Source organism: Haemaphysalis longicornis, unplaced genomic scaffold (genome assembly GCF_048455015.1).
Source record: "Haemaphysalis longicornis isolate Haplotype H1 unplaced genomic scaffold, Haemaphysalis longicornis Haplotype H1 scaffold_10, whole genome shotgun sequence".
In the NCBI taxonomy this organism is placed as follows: Eukaryota; Metazoa; Arthropoda; class Arachnida; order Ixodida; family Ixodidae; genus Haemaphysalis; species Haemaphysalis longicornis.
Window position 1 is genome coordinate 72,892,135 of NW_027526204.1, and position 18,233 is coordinate 72,910,367.

General features: G+C 48.1%; 1 protein-coding gene across 1 annotated transcript in view; it reads right to left on the bottom strand.

The window, feature by feature from the left end:
* Nucleotides 1-10,308, bottom strand: part of LOC144158753 (P protein-like) — a 44,223-nt gene extending 33,915 nt beyond the window's left edge. Inside the window, exon 1 of the mRNA XM_077689846.1 lies at nt 9,954-10,308. Coding sequence (XP_077545972.1) covers nt 9,954-10,234 — 281 coding nt within the window. The 5' untranslated portion in view covers nt 10,235-10,308. The remainder of the gene's footprint in view (nt 1-9,953) is intronic.
* Between the last annotated feature and the right edge of the window lie 7,925 nt (nt 10,309-18,233).

Sequence of the window (18,233 nt, forward strand, 5' to 3'; positions counted from 1 at the left end):
AATCTGGGGCAACAAAAACGCATTGCGACAAAGTGAATTTTATCGCAAATTCCCATCCGTAGCTTCCCGGCTCACGCCTAGTTCAGCCATTGGCCACCAGGCGCTCAGGAACGAGCGTAACTCTATGGGCGGCGATCTTTTCAACACGATTACTCACAATTTTCGCAATGTTCTGCGATATTTTTCTCATGCCATGTTGGGAGTGAATACTACCAGTATATAACACATGGCTTCAGTATATTGGTTCCACAAGGTTCCTGAAGGGTTTAAAGTGAGTATTGCAGAGAAGCTTGAAGCATTGCGGGAAAGCTCCTGTCGTCCCCGAGACAGACGACGTGCTGATCACTATGTGGGTGCTTTGCCTCGTCGGTGTATCCCTCCGGGTTCCAAATAAGTTCGTTTTTTTATGCTACGCGCGTTATAGGTGCGTTAGATAAGAAACTGATGTGAGGCTAAAGTGAAGTGGTGGTAAGAGTTTTGGGTGCTTTTACAAATCGTCGGTGTGTGAGTGTGAGTGCGCCCGCACTGTTGTGCGTGCGTGTGCGTGCGCGCGTGCGTGCGCGTGTGCGTGTAATGCGAATGCGGGATCGCATGCGTGCGTGCATGCATACGCGTGCGTGTGTGCGTGCATGTACGTGCGTGCGTTCACCTCCTTAATGCCATCCCAGGCTACGTTAGGTAGACTACGGAAAGTAAAGACGGCAGTGGAGCAGCCAGAAGAAGAAGAAGAACAAGAAGCAGTCGTGAATGTCGTTGTGCAGTAATAGAAAGTTTGGTTAAGTACATTTCACTTGTCTCTGGTTTCACTCTTTCTAGAGCCCTGTGTGAGAATTCGAGTGACGTCATCTTGATAATCGTTGTGGGTTTCGTTTACACCTTTGCAGTCCAACCACATTCGTAGCGTGGATTGGAGCAACAATTTTTGTATTTTGCCTAATTAGATAATTAGCAAGAATATTTAGCCAACTTCTAAAGCAGCAAAGCTAGGCAACAAAAATCCGAATAGAAAATTGCACAGCGGTTTGCAAAACTTCCGAATAAATAGTTTCCGTAGTATTTTCAAGCTTACTCATGCATGACGTATACAAAAAACTCTACGTGACATGCCCGCTTGCGCGTCGTCATTGCAGTGCTCCCAAAAATTCGGTGCACAAACAGCCACAGGCATGCAGCCGCTTAAAAAGCGACAGGTCAGCGACGCAAACGATAACCATTGCCTGTGCTTATCGCTATAACGAACTGTCGCGAGGGGAGCACATCCCTGGCGTAAATAGCACAGCCAACACTTACATCGCTGAACTGTCCTCGCCTTTCAAGCCGCCGCAGGCCGGTGGCTGTTTGTGCGCGAAACATTTGGGAGCACTGCAATTAGGAAGCGGAAGCGGGCATGCCACGTCGTCTTTTTTTTTTTTTTTTTTAGATGCTACGCTGAGAGGATCATCTCTTGCCGGCGGCCCTGTCCTGCGTGCGTCCGTCGTCCGCATTCGCACAGCTGCGTCTCCCCTCTCGCCTCCTCTCCTCTCTCCGATAGCGAACACTCTCTCCCAACATCTTCGGTCGCGCTGCGCACGGCTGCGCACTGTGCGCATGTGCAGTACTCTCTCCGCGGTCTCCTCTCCTTCAGCTGCGCTGCGCATAGAAGCGGAGTGCCGCGCTCCGGCCGGTCTCTCAGTCGACGGTCGTCCGCGCTTGCTCTCTTGCCGTACCCGAAGATTTCTTGATGCGACTCCAATGGAACCCCCTTCAGCGTCGCATCACACCAGGGTTCCCGCGAGGGGAGGTGGGCGTAATTTTTGTATTGTTTCCCTAAGCAGAAGATACCGAATAGATAGACAGACGGAAAATGTTTATTTGGGCATTCTGCTAACCGCTCTGCAATTAACTTTGAAACTGAATTTTTTTCCCTGGCCCCGTTACTTCATAAGATGGCTAATTAAACTTGACAGATTATCTGATTAGGCAAAATGCATAAAACAGTGCGACACAATACATATAAAAAAAGAGCAACATGCCTTTAGTCGCGTCGTCTCAGAGTGCATCGGCATATTTTTAAACTTCGGCTGAAGTTAGCTTACATAGTACCGAGTTGAACAGTGAGATTTATTTGAGGATTGAATCGAAAGCTGGGTAACTGGCTGACTGACTGACTGACTGGTTCTATTTAATGGATATAATAAGTAACAATGCACCGAGAGAATGTTTTGTTGCGATTATTATGACCTATTTCCCTCTTTGCCCTTAGTCAGCCTTGCGCCATAAAAATCCAACCATCATCATGAACTATTTCCTTTTCGTGGTCATCATCTATACTGGGGGACAACTTTCCGTGGCAATGGAGCGAAAGCTACGGAGGGAAGGGGAAGCTAACTGCTCTGTGTTACTGCGCGAAGTCGTTCCGAATAAACTGGTTTCGGTTTCAGTTTCAGCGTGACCGATACGCATTTGATACAGTTCATTTATTCGCACAAGTTCCGTAATTGAGTGCGCTGAACAACGATCACCGAGCATGCAGGCATATTGGAGTCTCCTTCCACACGCTTCATTTGTTTGTAAACACAGGCCAACGCTTTGACTGGATACGGCCCGCGCAACCGTGAACGGAAGAACTCAGACCGACTGCGGACTCTGTATCGTTCAGAAAAGAAGTGAAGTTTGTAAGCGCTGCAGTTTTGACGGAATGAACCTATCTGTAAACTGTTCTACTGGACAGCACCATCGGCATGTGCGGCCTACTTACCTAGCGCGGTCGCGGTATACCAAATGAGCAGCATGCACAGATGCTTACGCACACGCTCGCTTACGTCGGGAAACTGGCTAACCGAACGGATTGCGAAAACAGCGGAGAATCCCGGTTGCATCAGTCTCACTTGGGCGTACACTTTGCAAACCGCTCGCTTCTTTTGTTTAAACAGCGAAGCTTCTTACAAATCCTACGCAGAGAATAATGTGGCGAGCTGCCGAAAGCCGTCGACAAGAACGCCATGTTTTTGTTTTAATGGGGGGGAGGGAACCATTGCGACGCCAGCGACGACCGCCGCAACCAAAAATAACCGGAAATGTAAAAAAAATGCTCTCTGTTTTGTATATTCTGGCAAGCAATATAGTAGCATTATCACTGCGAGTCTAAAACATAAGAACTAAATATTCTTGAATTGCTGAGGTTACCGCCAGCCAATTATTTTTGTTGAACTACTTCCAGGTGCGCAGTGAAAAGACGTGGTCAGGCTCCGTAGCCTTGACTGCATTGCCACAGAAAGTTGTCCCCGAGTATAGCTCGAAAAGAGCCTTTCGGTATGCCGCCCATTTGGCTTGTTCCGCTCGCGCAATGGCACCTTGCGTATTTTTCGACATACCGCGGTTGCCACAGACATTCTAAGATGGTCGAAAATGTCCACGATGGCTTCCACTCTCTGGTAGGTCAAAGCATAGCGTCAAAGTCGTCCCAAAATTATGAGAACAGGATTTCAAAATTAAGGTAACACTGCACTGATTCTGGGATGTAGAAAAGTACGAAAAACCCTTTGTCGTATAGTTACCAGTTCCGGCAATCTTTTTGACTGCTTCACTTTCCTACATGCTGAAACGAAGAAACGGAAGTTGGAGCAATCCTCTCCGCATTCCGACTAGCTCAAGTACCGAATATATATGTGAAAATTATTACAGACTCTCAAATGGCATTAGACTATTGGCTGCAGCCAGAACACCTAAACGCTTCGGTAAGATACTCCCATCCACAATAAAGTTAACGCTACCTGAACACCCGGGTAGAAGTGTCGAAGAAAACGAAGCACCGACAAAGAGGCACGTGAACTCACAAACCTGTCTGCAGTGTTAAAAACATTCCGATTAGGGTGATTTTTACTATAGTTTTCCTATTCTCTCTTTTTTTTTTTCTCGTGTTTCCTCGCTCTCTCTTTCATTAACCTAGACCAAATTCTTTCTTCTGCTCCATTATTTTGCCTCGCTTGATTTATTGTAATGAAAACATAACTCTTCTTGGCCAATCCCCCTAAGTGGGTATGCGCCATTTTTCGGGCCACCACCACCACCACCACCACCTAGCTCCTCGCGACCACGATTACCGCAATATTCGTGGTAGCGAGGAGTTATCGCTAATAATTGAGGAGCCATTCCCGAAAAACACTACGAACGTTTCCTCATCCTACTCTGAAAACACGATCCTTCACTGGGCCACAAGGGGTCTCAATTCTGACGAATCGCAAACTCTGTAAATGACAAGCCAACACAAGTACCTACAAATCTACGTGGGCGAAGATGTTTGGTGTGAACGTGAAACATAAGCTTTAAACTCTGCTAAATTTGGAAACAAATGCATCCTCTTCCGCGCAACCTAGCCATTTCCAAGTGCGTGCTAATTGCAGGACAACCCAACTACATTTACTCGAGTTCTAAGCGGCCCCTTTTTTTCAAGATCGCGATGCCCAAAGTGAGAGATGTGGTTAGATTCCAAAAATCTAGAAGTCCCCCCCTCCCCCCCCCCCCCCCGCCACATTTTTTCGCGGCCGTATCTCGACGAGACAGGCGAAAGGAATAGTGTTTCATTTGACAAAAATTAAACCGAAAATACGTACAGTGGACCTGCCGCTTTCGTATAATATCCAGTCATCTTCACTACCATTCGAGTGAGCTTGTGATTCATTGATTGATTGATTCTGGGGTTTAACGCACCGACGCAACGCAGGCGATGAGGCGCGCCGTAGTGGAGGGCTCCGAATTAATTTTGACCACCTGGGGATCTTTATCGTGCGCCGAAATCACGTACACACGGGCGTTTTTGCTTTTCGCCTCCATCAGAAAAGCGGCCGCCGCGGCCGGGAATCGTACCCGCGACCTCGTGCTGAGCAGCGCAACGCCTTAGCCACTGAACCACCGCGGCGGGTCGAGTGAGCTTGTGCCGCTTTGGCCGCCACTTTCAGTGTTTCCCAGCAGATCGTCCTCCGTTCCGTTGAAGTGGTTTGTAACTGAAAGCTTCATACATTACTTGCCCACTACGTCAACTCGAGCCCGCTTCCACCCAAAATCCACCTTGCGATGCCTCGTTAGAAAACGGGGGTGCTTAGACTCATATGCAAACTTTTTTTCCGCATATATTTTCTTGAAAGTAGGTGAGGGTGCTTAGAATTGGGAGGTTCTTAGGATCGTGTAAGTACGGTACATTCCTGTTCTATCAACACGTGGAAGGTGGCTTGTACTATCTCGTTACCTTAAAATCACCGCGAGCTCACTGAACGGGCACAAAAAGGAGCTTTCGTTCCACCTTTGAGCTCTCTACCATCTGTTTACCCCATTTTCCTATGCTCTAACAACTCCTTCCACAACCAACATCTTCCCTCTCTCCCTACGTGAAACTGCATCGCTCAGTCCAGCCTAGACAATATAGCATAACACTTTAAAACAGTAACAATGTCGCTTTCTCCCTCAAACTGACCACTACCCTGTTTTTTTTTTCTCTTTATATTGACCACCACCCCGCAGCTACAACCGTTCACGATCACATCTTAAGCCGCATAACCGCAGAGGGCCCCCTGTCTCTCGTCGGAAGCTGAGATTAAAAATCCAGGGCCATCTCCACTAACGTGAAACCTGGTGAGGGGCGAAGCATGCAGTGTATAAGTATTCTTGTCGCCTTGACGTTTTTGCAACTGAGATGAAACCATTGTGGGGTATAGGTATACAGCTTTGCTGTAAATTAAAGGTGTGCGAATATTCGAAAATTTCTAATATTACTGGAATGTTAAATATGTTATATTCGTATTCGCTTCAAAAACTGTATTCCAAACATTTCGAATATTCGAACGGGTTCGAATAATCGGCTATTATCGAATATTTCGATTGATTACTTTAAGGGGAGGGCATGTGTTTCAACTTCGGAAAAGGGACCACAACAACGTTTTCTTTAAAGCCACATATTCGGCTTCTATGTTTTCTATCCTGTGCGTTTGCAAAGTTTGTCCGCCGAAAACTGCCGCAAAGTGGTATAAAGAGTACTTCTGCCAGCCGCGGTCACAAAATGTCAGCGGAAATGGGCGAAGAAACGGCAATTTTCGGAGCGCTGTATCTCTGCAACGGCGCCGCCGGGCGTGGTCGTTTTGGTACCATTGGAACGGTCGAGCGATCCTCTTTCCGATCCTTACCGTCTCTTTTATCATTGTTTATTCACAAATGCACGAATGGCAGAAAAAGAAATGCGCATAAACGAAGCAAGAAATAGATGCTGAAGCGGGGTTGGGCGTCCGGTTGGCGCGCGTTCAAACGGCCCTCCTGATTGGGCGTCGCTGCGGCAATGCAAGATGGCGGCCGCCTGAACTGTGTAGTGCGCGTTTCTGAGTTCATTTGCACTGCCTCAATCGTCCAAGTTTCTGTTCAATCATTTTATCTGCTATGGTATTCAACACGGGCATTATAGCGATCGCAATTCCTGAGATGACAAGCCATATTACGGGAAGTTGCGTGGCTCGAAAGGCGAAGGTCATCGGACGCTTCTTGGTGCGCGTGACTTTACCCTACGTGTGCTATACGTAGGGTAAAGTCACGTGTGCTATTAAGATAATTGGAAATACGAACAGCGGAGCGCGTGGCTTTCAGTACATCCTGCGCGTCCTCGTTGCGCGTCGTACGTGCGAAGTAGAAATGAGTTACAGTTCGTGCCCAACCACAGTATGCAAGAACCATTGTTTGGATTGTGAGCATTTTGATTCGTGCAACCGCCACGCTCCACGCCTTTTAAAGATATCGTTATTTAGCTTCGATGCCAAAACACAACTACCGAGAAGCGATCTTGTACCGGCAATTTCGTGAACCTTTCGCGACACGCTTTTTATTTTTGTCGTGCTCTCGTGGCACTGTGACACTGTGTTCCGCCTGCTGCAGCTAAAATTTTGATGACGGCAGCCGCGCAGGCGCCGAATTTGGTGGTGCCCAAAAAAATATCCGCACACGCCAAACGATAACGATGCTCCTTCAACATCATGGTAACACCAACTCCTGTAACTTATTCCTACTGATCATAAGCGGCCCGCGCAACGTTGTTCGTATTTCAATGTATCTTGGTAGTGCATTCTCTAACCATGTTTGTGGTGTATATTTTGTACATCTTCGCTGATCATCTCTATCCAGGGAGTGGAAGGGTTACTAAGTTTTTATTCCTCTTGCTTCAAAGCGTCATTGACCTACCGAAGGCGGGAGCTTTGGGGTGAAAAAAGTAGCACCGAAATCTTAAGAATCGAAGCCGTTTTACCTTTTTTTTAATTAAAAATATTTGATTACATGGTTGGCTATGTGAATGTGCTTACAACAGTCTACTACGAAGAAAAACAGCCCAACAGGCAGGACGAAGTAAAGAACTACAAACCACATTCGCTGACGAACAACTGAGCGCTTTTTTGCAAAATAAACATATATAGGATAAGATAAAATACTGAAAAAAGAACAAAAACATATCGCAAAGGAATGATAACCCGTGACAAAAACGTAAACCACCTCGTGGATTTACGGCTCATGAGAAGTACACTATTTCCTCCTCCAGAATTGCAACTGACGGCTCACTTACACACGCGTTTCCTTTCTTTTTGATTTCAAAGGCTTCAAATATTTGCCGCTCCCTCTGTCCAGGATACCGCGCGAGGATCGCGCAGTCATGGAAGAAAGGAGTGCAGCCGCAGGAAGCGCAGTGTGTTGCGAAGGTGCTACTTGTGGACGACCCTACATTGCAAGCAAGCTCCCTCAGGCGATCATTTAGGCAGCCGCCTGTCTGCCCCGTATTGGCACACGGCGACAATGGGATTTCGTACACGATTTTTCCGACGCAGTCCACAAAGCGCGTCCTATGCTTTTTGAGGCATGCGCTCACCTTCGGAGCTTAATTCAGCGTTGACACGCCTGCACAATCGGCTCAGTTTGTTAGGTGCGGAGAATACGAGCCGTACACCCGCCTTACTCACAATCTTCTTGGTGGCATGGCTAACACCGTGATCGTAAGAAATGACCTACCCAGAGGACCTCATGTGACCGCTGGAGTCACGGTTGATGCGTGAAGACCTCAGGAAAAGTTCTTTCAGCAGGATAGACAAGGAGGTCATTCCCTGCGTTCACAATGTTAGCCATGGCCTCAAGGAGATTGCCTGTAGAAGATCGCCTTTTTTTCGCACTGGCCCTCTTGGTTCAATTGGTTTAAATCCCAGAAATAAAGACATTTTAAATCTAACGTTTTTTTTTTAAACCTCGTCCGATTGGGTAGAATCAGTCAAAAAAGGGCCTGTCACCGACCAAAGGTTTCATACGGAAATTATTTCAGTTAGAAACTAACAGCTGTACTGCACAAGCCAGTTTCTTATACCGCCTCTTCTAAGTTTGAGTCACCGACCGTTAAAATCTGAGAAATTTGGGCGACTTTGCTCGAAGACACCAATACGGAAAATTATTGTGCGCGACTTTCACGGACAGCGGTAAGGCCCGGTCCAGACAACTGGCAAGATAAGAAGCAGCGATACGACCCCTCTCGGACGCTGCAAAACCGACTAAAGCTTTCGGCAAATGTTTGAGTTAGATATTGTGACATCAAACCAAACTTTTGGCAATAATAAATGCAATGTCTGGTTTGCTGTGTTGCCATTAATAAAGACCCCAATTCACGACACCATAATGTGCGGTGTGAACAAACCCAATTTCACATTCTTCGTGTTGGTTGGTTTAAACGTCGCCGAATCAGCAACTAAAATGTCTCCGCCGGATAAAAATAACGACTTCAAGGTTCATGACCGACAACCCGCGTTTGATTTTATGTACCCACTGGAACTCCCGCAAACAATGCTACCCGACGGCACATCATCTTCAACATGAGTTACTAAGAAACCGCTCGTCGTCAGGGCGCCAATGTAGCTTTCCTGCTTGTGTGAAGGGTGTGAAGGAAGAACAAACAACGTGAAAAAAAAACGTTTGCGTAATCGCTGCTTATGGGTACGCTCGCCATCTCGTTCTGATGATCCCAAATAAAATACACGCAAAGGCACTGTGGTCGTGATAGGTCGAGGCTGAAGCGGTAACCGCCAAATTGATTCCGACTAGCTGTTATATCGCTGTTGGCACAGCTTGAAAAAACAAAATTAGGGCCCTGTCTCTATCGCGATGATTGAAGACCAGCGAAGCCAAATGTTGGACAGTAGCAATATTGCTCGAATAAAGACAAATACGCAACTTCCATGGAATTATATTAACTTAATTCTCATAATTTCTTTTGGCACAGTTCCGGTAAAACAGTTACAGGCGTTTTCTGGGACCATACTCCTTCCGTCCACAACCATCTCATGACAGCACAGGCGACTTTCTGTAAAGTCAACTTCTCTGTGCACTAGTTATCAAAAATGAATGAAACACGTCGTAATGCTGGAGCCGTCTAAGGGGCAAGAAGAAGAAGAAAAAAGAAAGGAAAGGCCGGGAGGTCAACCAGGCGTAGAGCCCGGTTTGCTACCCTGCACTGGGGGAATGGGGCTCAGGGAATAAAAAGGGGGGGGGGGGGAGAAGAGGAAGAGATAGGAGTGGGAAAGCGCGCACTCTAGTCCCGTTTCGGGTACTATAGTCTTTCAGGCAAGTTCGTTTCACTCAGGAAACGTAAAAGGGCTTTCGTCGCCTTCTGCGAGGTCAGCACAATTGTTTCCCAGGAAAATAGATTGGTATAGCTATCGAGCATCTCGCACTAGCGCTGTAGCGAGCGCGTACGATTCTGTGCCCCACGTGACTTGATAGACGCGAGCACTATGGTAAACCTAGAGCAACCCAGCTCCGCTGCAAATACTTGCAATTCCTCGAACAATGGTACGTTTTTAAGTCGCGTACGGCGCAGTAATAGAGCAGTGGTCAACCCGTCAAGAACTCGCTTTATCTTTTTTTTTTTGGAACAAACCCCGAGTTTTACACTCGTCGCACGGTCGACTCACCTGTCTGTTCTGGTGAAAGACCGCGTTCTGCAGCCGATGACCGTCGAAGAGGTGCTACCGTAACCTGAAGGCAGCGCTGCTGGCAGGAACGGGGCGGGCGTGCCGAACGAAGAAGCCGAGCCGAACGATGCCGGCGTGCCGCTCCTAGACGTCACCACGCCGTTGAGGGCACCGCAGAAGCTGTCCTCTCCCTTCCTGGGAAACTTGGACGTCGGCAGCGAAGCTGCTGGTGGAGCGGCCGCCATTCCGTTTTGTGTCGAATATCGCCGCTCGCTTGCCATCTGGGGTTCCCGTTAAACTAAGCTTGAATAGTGCGTCCTCTTCGGCACCGGAAAACGAAATGAACGCCCCGCGAGACGCGTGCTTGCAAGGAAAGCGCGGTTTGAGGGAGAAGAGCGCATGCGCAGAGAATTCCCTGCCTTGTTGGCTCCGCCGCTCCGCAGACGTTATCTTTTGCTAAGGCCATCTTCAGCTACGCCACTGGTAGCCTCCTTATAAGCGAACAGACAAAAACTGGCGTTTAAGCAGTTGCGATGGTTACGACCACGGAGTTACGACAGCACAGACCAAAAACAGGCAAAATCTACTTGCTAAAACAGAAGACTGGGCGGGTTTGCATATTGTTAAGAAGAATAAACAGCGCAAAAGCAACTAAACACGAGATTACCGACAGACACTGCCCTGTGTCTGTTCGTGCTGTCTTTGTTGTCTTTCGCTTTTTTTTTTTGCAATTTGGTGTTGTTGTATAGCCGCTTCTCGTTTATGGCGTGCTTTTGCTACTGTGGTTGTGGCAACCAAACAGAAATTATGAAATCTTCAGAAGGATGGCAAGTTGGGCTAGGTGGCGGTGGTGGTGGTGGTTGTTGTGTGGGATCAGGTGGTGCTAGCATGGCTGGATATGCCGGCAATTGCTCCGTCCAAGCTTCTCCTAATTAGTCTATGTTGGGGTCCTTTCACCACGAGTTCGCCAGTCCAGTCTCCTGAAGCAAGCTTAGTAGTAGGCGCGACACGTCTCTGCGCAGCATCCAATGACCACTTGGGAAGACGATATTGTCCAGGGTGTTGTGTGGGGCTGCCAACTTTCGAATTGCTGAGAGCATTGCCGTCCGGTCGACATCATGTTGTGGGCAACACATCACATAGCGGTGTACATCACCTATCACTGCACATGACGAACACAGAGGCGATCGCACGAGGCCCAGCTTAAATAGCCATGCTGGGGTCTTCGCTGAGCCCGTTCGGATGCGGTACAGCAATGTTGCCTCCGATCTCGTAAGTCCCTTTGTGACGCAAGGCTGATGATGGGGATCCCCCAAGGACGTGAAATATTCGACGACGATTCCCCTGAAGTCGTACCAGTAATCGGCGGAAACTTGAACAGTCGGTACAAATTGCAGCGCGGCCGTGCCAACTGACCAGCGGGTCGGATAGTACAAGCAGCGGAAAAGATCCGGCGTATAAGGAGGATGAACGACGACAACAGTGCTGAACTCTCAACTGAATTTTATTAGAAAAAGCACACGTATATATACTCCACTCTGTCTGGTCGCGGTGAGCATTGTGAGGTAACAGGCACGTGCGCTCTGCCATTGCTTTACTTCTGATATAACCGCGGATGACAAGATATGAATACACGTGGCTCTTCTGCGTGGAGTATATATACGTGTGTTTTTTTTTCTAACGAAATCGTTAATCGTCAGCCACTTATACATATTATTTCAATTCGACTCAAAACGGCCCGTATACTCCTGGGCCAGAAAACAAACCCAATGCAAAATCATGCACCCCTCCGTCTAACGACGACGATGGTTGCAAGCGAAGTTTTATCGTGACGAATTCTTTGGCGGTCGCCTGAGTTTTCAAAACCGCTTCGGCCATGTCGAAATGGAGCGCTCAATAGACGCCGCCGTCATAACGCGGGGGACCCAGGTTCGATTCCGTACACGGGGAGCGTTTTTTGTTCGAACTCACTTGGACCCCGACCACACCGTGACCCCGGCGCACACTGGTCTCCATTGCAGTTCGATCCCCACATTTTCCACACCCTCCTCCTTCAACGTGGCGGAGTTGGCTATAGCCTCGGACCAGCTCACGGACCAGTTGGCGTTGGTGAACCTGGCCCGGGACATTAGAGAGTTGTAGAAGATCGGAAAAAACTGTTCCAGTGCGGTACGCGGTACCCGTTACCGGGCCGTACCGGGAAGGCTCGTTTTAAGAGTTTTAGAATAACGTAACTTCCGGACATGCTACCGTGACTGGGAGCGACTTGGGTTGTACGTCGTTTGGTAATTCTTCGTGAGTCTGTGGCGTTTCCTGTGCCGAAATATTAGTTTTCTGTTCTCCAAAGCGCTAAAGGCAGTATTAAACGATATATATCCAACGCCCCAACGGAGATTCGAACTAGCGACTGCGTGAACATGAAGCGGACATTTTACCTCTACTCCATCTCAATAGATGGCGCCAGCAGGGCAAGCTGGGCTCTCAATACATTCGGCTGGCTGCTTCTAGTTTTTAGATGTATTTGAGAGTCCCTCGCACTGATACCGCCTGTTCCTCACTCGCCGATTTGTATACGGGCCCCATGTTGCTGTTATTACTAGTTATGGGGCCGGATCGCCTTTATTTAACCTAAAACAAGCTATCGCACATGTGTCGTTCGACGACACAAGCCACGGCAGGTGGGTCAGGACCGTGTTTCGCTTGCTGCTTGAGCTGTCAGAATTGCGCGGATTTCTTTTGTGGCAACCTCATTTCTCTTAAACGATCTGGTATTTAAAATCCGTTCGAGAAGGCGTGAGCCAAGCGTATGTCTACCAAACTCTTCCAAAGCGGCCGTCCGCTTTGGAACGACGGACACGGTACATCTCGGTACCATCCGGCCAAGTCACTCCGGTTTACGATAGGGTTCTGCGCATGCGCGGTGGCGTCCAAACGGTAGACGTTACCGTACCGCAACCGTTTTTTGATCTGCTATAACTCTCGATTCTCGACGCTTAATATTACATCTGAATAGAGTTTTTAAATGCAGAGCATTTCTTTAACTCACGATGTCACCCGACGTTGTCGGCGTGCCTCGGCGTCCGCAACAGCCGTTCCAGGTGCGCCCTCTCCCCCACTCCTCCCTCCCGCATCACGCTACCCTCCTCGCTCTCAACAACAGGTCCGCGCCCCTCCCCCTACACTATATAAAAAAAATAATACTTACCGGCGCCTGGTTTCGATCCCACGACCCTGCGGGGGGAACGCAAGGTTCATGGTGCTCTACCCACTGCGCCACAAAGCCGACACAGAATGGAAGGCTACGAACGCGCCTTATATCCTTGACTCATTCAAACTACGTCAAGAAGCTGCTGATACAACGCATTCACTACCTGTGGGCGGAACGCGAGGTACATGGTGCTCTTCCCACTGCGCCACAAAACCGACACAGAATGAAAGGCTACGAACGCGCCTTATATCCTTGACTCATTCAAACTACGTCAAGAAGCTGCTGATACAACGCATTCACTACCACCAACTCCCCAAACACTAAACGTTAACGCAATACACCCACCCCCTATGCGACGCATTTACTCGAGTCCCCCTCGCGGGGAGATGGGCCTTTTCTTTTTTTTTCCTCCTGCTCCTCCTGGCCTGGAAGGAAACGAGGCGTGCCATAATGTGGCACGGGGGCTTACATTATCCGTGCCGGGGCTAGCCTCCTCCCCGTACCATGCTGCCGGATACGCGAGGGACCGACTAATCACCTATCGCGACATCGTCATGCATTACCGTCTCGCCCACCGCCATTATTCCCCCGCTCATCCAGGGCTCACCAACTACCAGAAACGCCTCTGGCGACTCTGCAAACGAATACCCTCATTTTCCGGGCAGTACTCCATCGCATCTACCCCGCTCTGTATCCCTATCCGAATTGCCTCCTTTGTGGCGCCCCCGCCCCACTTGTCCACTTCATGTGGGCATACCCCCAATATCCCTTCCCGTGCGTAAATAATGATAAGCACGGGGAGCGTACGCTGGGCAGCACGAACCTGGACGTGCAAGCACTCCTGGTCACAAGAGCTGCCACCGTCGCCGCCAGACTTCAACCGGCAGCCACCGCGCACCGCTAAACCACAGGACTCAATAAAAGTGTTTATCTCTCTTTCTCTCTAATGAGAGGAAATGAGAGGCGAGGAAACGACAATTGGACAACATTCTGTCCTATATATGCAGTAAAGCAATGCAAGTCCATAGCTCTAAATAGCGATATTCGGTTCCAAGATAGACAAAAGCCAGGCACTTCCGGCGCGATGCAGAACATTATTTTAAACATGTTGATTAGTCGAGGTCCACCCCTAAATTGACGAAAAAGATACCACACCACCCTTCTTAACGTAAATAAAGCGTGGAATCGATCCAAGAGAGCAGTTTACAGCAAAAAACTATCAAGGGTCTTGCAAAATAATTTTGCACTGCCAGGAATCGAACACCCTGTGTTCCCGTCAACACCCGCTGTTCTGCCCATTAGACTAACGAGGCCGAACACGGGGTGGGTGGGGGAGTTCTTTTAGCAGTTGATCAAACAATACAATGAGTGTTGAAAGTGCACCAGTATAGATGGCGCTGTGTGCGGAAAACACAGGTATATTTGTTTTTTTTTTTTTGTTTTTTTTGTAAGATGACACGTCATCACCCCGCTACAAAGGGGATACCAATAGCAATAATAATCGTCATCATCGTCAAGAGCGTGGCTTGTGCCCGCAAGGGAACGGAATCTCGGTTCTAAAAAAGTTGGCTCCAATTCACTGTGAAGGTGGTTTGAAAGCAAAGCTTTCCCGGCCGCGGTAGCCGCTTTTCTGATGGAGGCGAAGAGCAAAAAACGCCCGTGTGTTCGAGATTTCGGCGCGCGTTAAAGACACCCAGCTGGTCAAAATTAATCCGGAGCCCTACACTACGGCGCGCTTCATCGCCTGCGTTGCGTCGGAACGTTAAAACCATACAATCAATCTGTCAATCAATTGGAAAGCAAAGCTTTAAGCCGCACCCACAACAATCGCCCATGCGAGGTCACTTGAATTCACACACGTGGCTCTACAAAGAGGGAAACCAGAGATACTGCCAGCCGTTAGAGGGTTCAGCAGTGCCGGCCTCCCGTAGACAATACATGGACACTTTCAGAAGCCATAACGCGCCTAATATTTGGCCCAACCCTATGGGGTTAGTATGAACTTTTTCCGCTTTCAAAAACGGGGGGAATGTTGCGGACAGATTTTTAAACTGGGATCTCGTTTTTTTACAAACGAGTAAGAAATATGAGCAAAAACATGGGTTTTCGGGGTGCCTGTGTTTCTGCACGCAGCATTGTAAAAAATCTCCCAATATCGAAATTCTGTTCGCAACATTCCCTCCCTTTGGCTCTTCTGATTGCATACATGCCGGTAGAATTCTTCTGAGGCGAATAGTTTAAGCGCTAGGCTTTCTGAAAGTTCCGCAGCTGGAGAACGCTCGCAATCAAATTTCCCACTCTTGTTGGTGGCTCCCTCTTTCGTAATCAGGAGGAAATATTATTAGGCTCTACAACTCACCGCGTACACGCTGCGGTCTTGCTATGTTACTGCGCGGATAGCCGGACTTTTGGGCTTATGCGGCATGCGCGCGGGAGAGCGAAGATAAGTTTGCCGTCACTCCTGCGAATGGCACCACCGCTTTGATTGCAACTATGCATTGCAGCGTCATCTCTTGGGAGCCGGGTTCCACACTTATCAGCGCGCGGGGAAGAGAACGGTTAGACCGATGGCGTTGGTCGAACCGGCGAATATTTTGCTTTTCACCGAACGGCGGCTTGCTTCCGCAGTAATGCTGTTTAGTTTTTTTGTTAGTAAACTTTGAGTCGTAGCAAAGACGAAGCGCTTGCTCGAAGTGACGCGACCTCAAATCTTGCCGGTAAAGCTGTTGCTTGTGTCCATTGCATATTGGCGGTGTCACGGTGCAAAAATGCAGGAATATTATTTTTCTTGTGGGCTCGGATATGGGAAGAGGGCGTGGTTTCGCACTTGAGCGGCTAAAAAAACTTTAGTGGGGCTTCCTGAACGGAAAACGCCACCTGACTTCTTTATTTTTCTGTTTGCTCATTAAAACGTTTTGCCTCCTCTTTCTGCTGCTCCTCCTCCTCCTCCTCCTCCTCATCTCTCTCTCTCTCTCTCTCTCCCGCACCTTCGCGTAGCATGAGCAATAGACATTTAGGAGCACCCGTTTTTCAGATTACAGGGACATATTTTTCTTCATCTTCAACTTCGGCATTCCCGCGAACGGAGACTTAGCTTATGCAGCCACTTGTAGCTGCGTACGCGTACGTTAGCGCAGTAATGCGTAAACCCGCTGACTCGTGCGCTAATATGAAGCAGGCGTACCACATTATTGTATTGTTCAATTAGCGTAGCAATCTTCCTAAATGTCAGGGCGCCTTCATAGAAAACGTAAAATGCAACGTTTTTATTACTTGATTCCTTCTTTATATCCATTCAAGGCGGAAATTGTTCAAAGTTGCAGACGGAGGTAACTGTGCGAGCGCACAGAATGTTCACCTTACTTGAAATTAAGTATATTAAATCAAAAGTATCATTCTCCCTGTACTACAATTAATGGAAATTCTTCATGCTGACCAATGAGTTACTTTTACTGTCGGTATGAAGGTAAATTTTCCTGCAGTTTAAATGGGCCCTTCCAAAATTGCTTCCAAAATCCTCCTTCACACCGTTCGCTTTTCAGTCCCCAAGGCAAAGAAATGCACGGTGTGCTGTAAGATGCACTGATACAGCGTAGAGGTAAGAAACCCATGCTCGGAAGCTTAGCTTAGTCTTTGAAAGAACGAAATTTCATTTTTCTGTTTTTTTTTTCCCCGTTTGATTCTTTCATCTTATCCACCTCTGCTAGCGCGGTCTTTTTTTAATAGTGACCGTTTTTATTCCCGTTCTTTTTATTAAGTTTAGGGTTCATGGCTCCTTTTGAACCCTTTAAAGCATGGATAAACGACTGGTCGTCAATGGCCGTTCACCGGTGTTCGCCTTCCTTTATTTTTTTTTAAATTTTTTTGTGTCAGTCCACGCACACACATCTTTTATTTATTCTCGCAGTCTGGTCAGTTTGTGTACAAATGAGACACGAACGTTACAATGTGTTTTCTAGTATCAGCGCATAATAGGTATTTTAAAGCGAAGGTGCCACTTGTATATAATTGTAACTTTTATCAACCTGTTGAAGCGCAGACGAGGGACGAAAACGCAGAAGACGCAGATAGCACAGTGTGTCTTCTCGTGTGTTCTTTTCCCTCGTCTTGTGCTGCGCTTCCACACGTCGTTATGTATCAACTCGTCAAAACCACTTCTGTGCTGTAACTCGTATGCATTCACGTGTCTAGTTGGTTGGCTACAACAGCACTTGCCTTGTTTATGCGGCACTTTTGTCGTCAAACCGATCAACGGCTTTATGATTTTAACCGCCCCACCCCCAACATCCAGAATTGCTGTTGTTGATGCTGAAATAAAGATTTGAGTGATTCGTATTTGTTAAAATGCTCTTTGGCGGGTACTCGGTTCCTTTTCTTTCATTTATATTCCATTGGAGCATGCTCGGTGCATTTTTGTTACAGACGACCGATCTTGACCAACCACCGGCAGGCCACGACGGTGACTTGCTTGATCTTGTCACCTCCATCATGCTGGCGCCATGGCTTCTTCTCAGCGAGGTTCTGTCCTTTTACAGCTACATAAATGATACCACCGTAGTCTTAACACTTTCGTCAGAAAAATCCTTAAATTGTATTTAGGATGAAACAGGTTGGAGCTATTCCATATTATATTTCCCCTTTCCCCTTTTTTTCAATCTATTTCTGGTGCCACACATGCATGTGTAATTTAAGCTGTATGTTAACCTAGGAATTTGGGAAACCAGGCATGTCCTGCTCAGAGAGATGATTTCGCCTTCACGTAAAATAAATGGATTTGTTTTTCTTTTCGAGATATCGCACATTGCTTCTTATTTTGTGTATGCCCCCATGCACAGCTCTTTGATGTTTTGAGTGCGATGCACTTTATAAGCGACCCCGAACCTTCCGCCGTCCACATTGCTCCTCCTCCTCTCCCCTAGCGACGGCGCGAGGAGCGGAGAGGAGCGTCTGTAGCAACGGCGCAGCGACGTCACACCCCACGTGACCCGCGCGCACTCCGCCTCCCGCGCCGTGGCTGCGCGCGCCCGCGCCGGCTCCCGCACCGCTCCTCGCGCCGTGACGTCACACTCCCA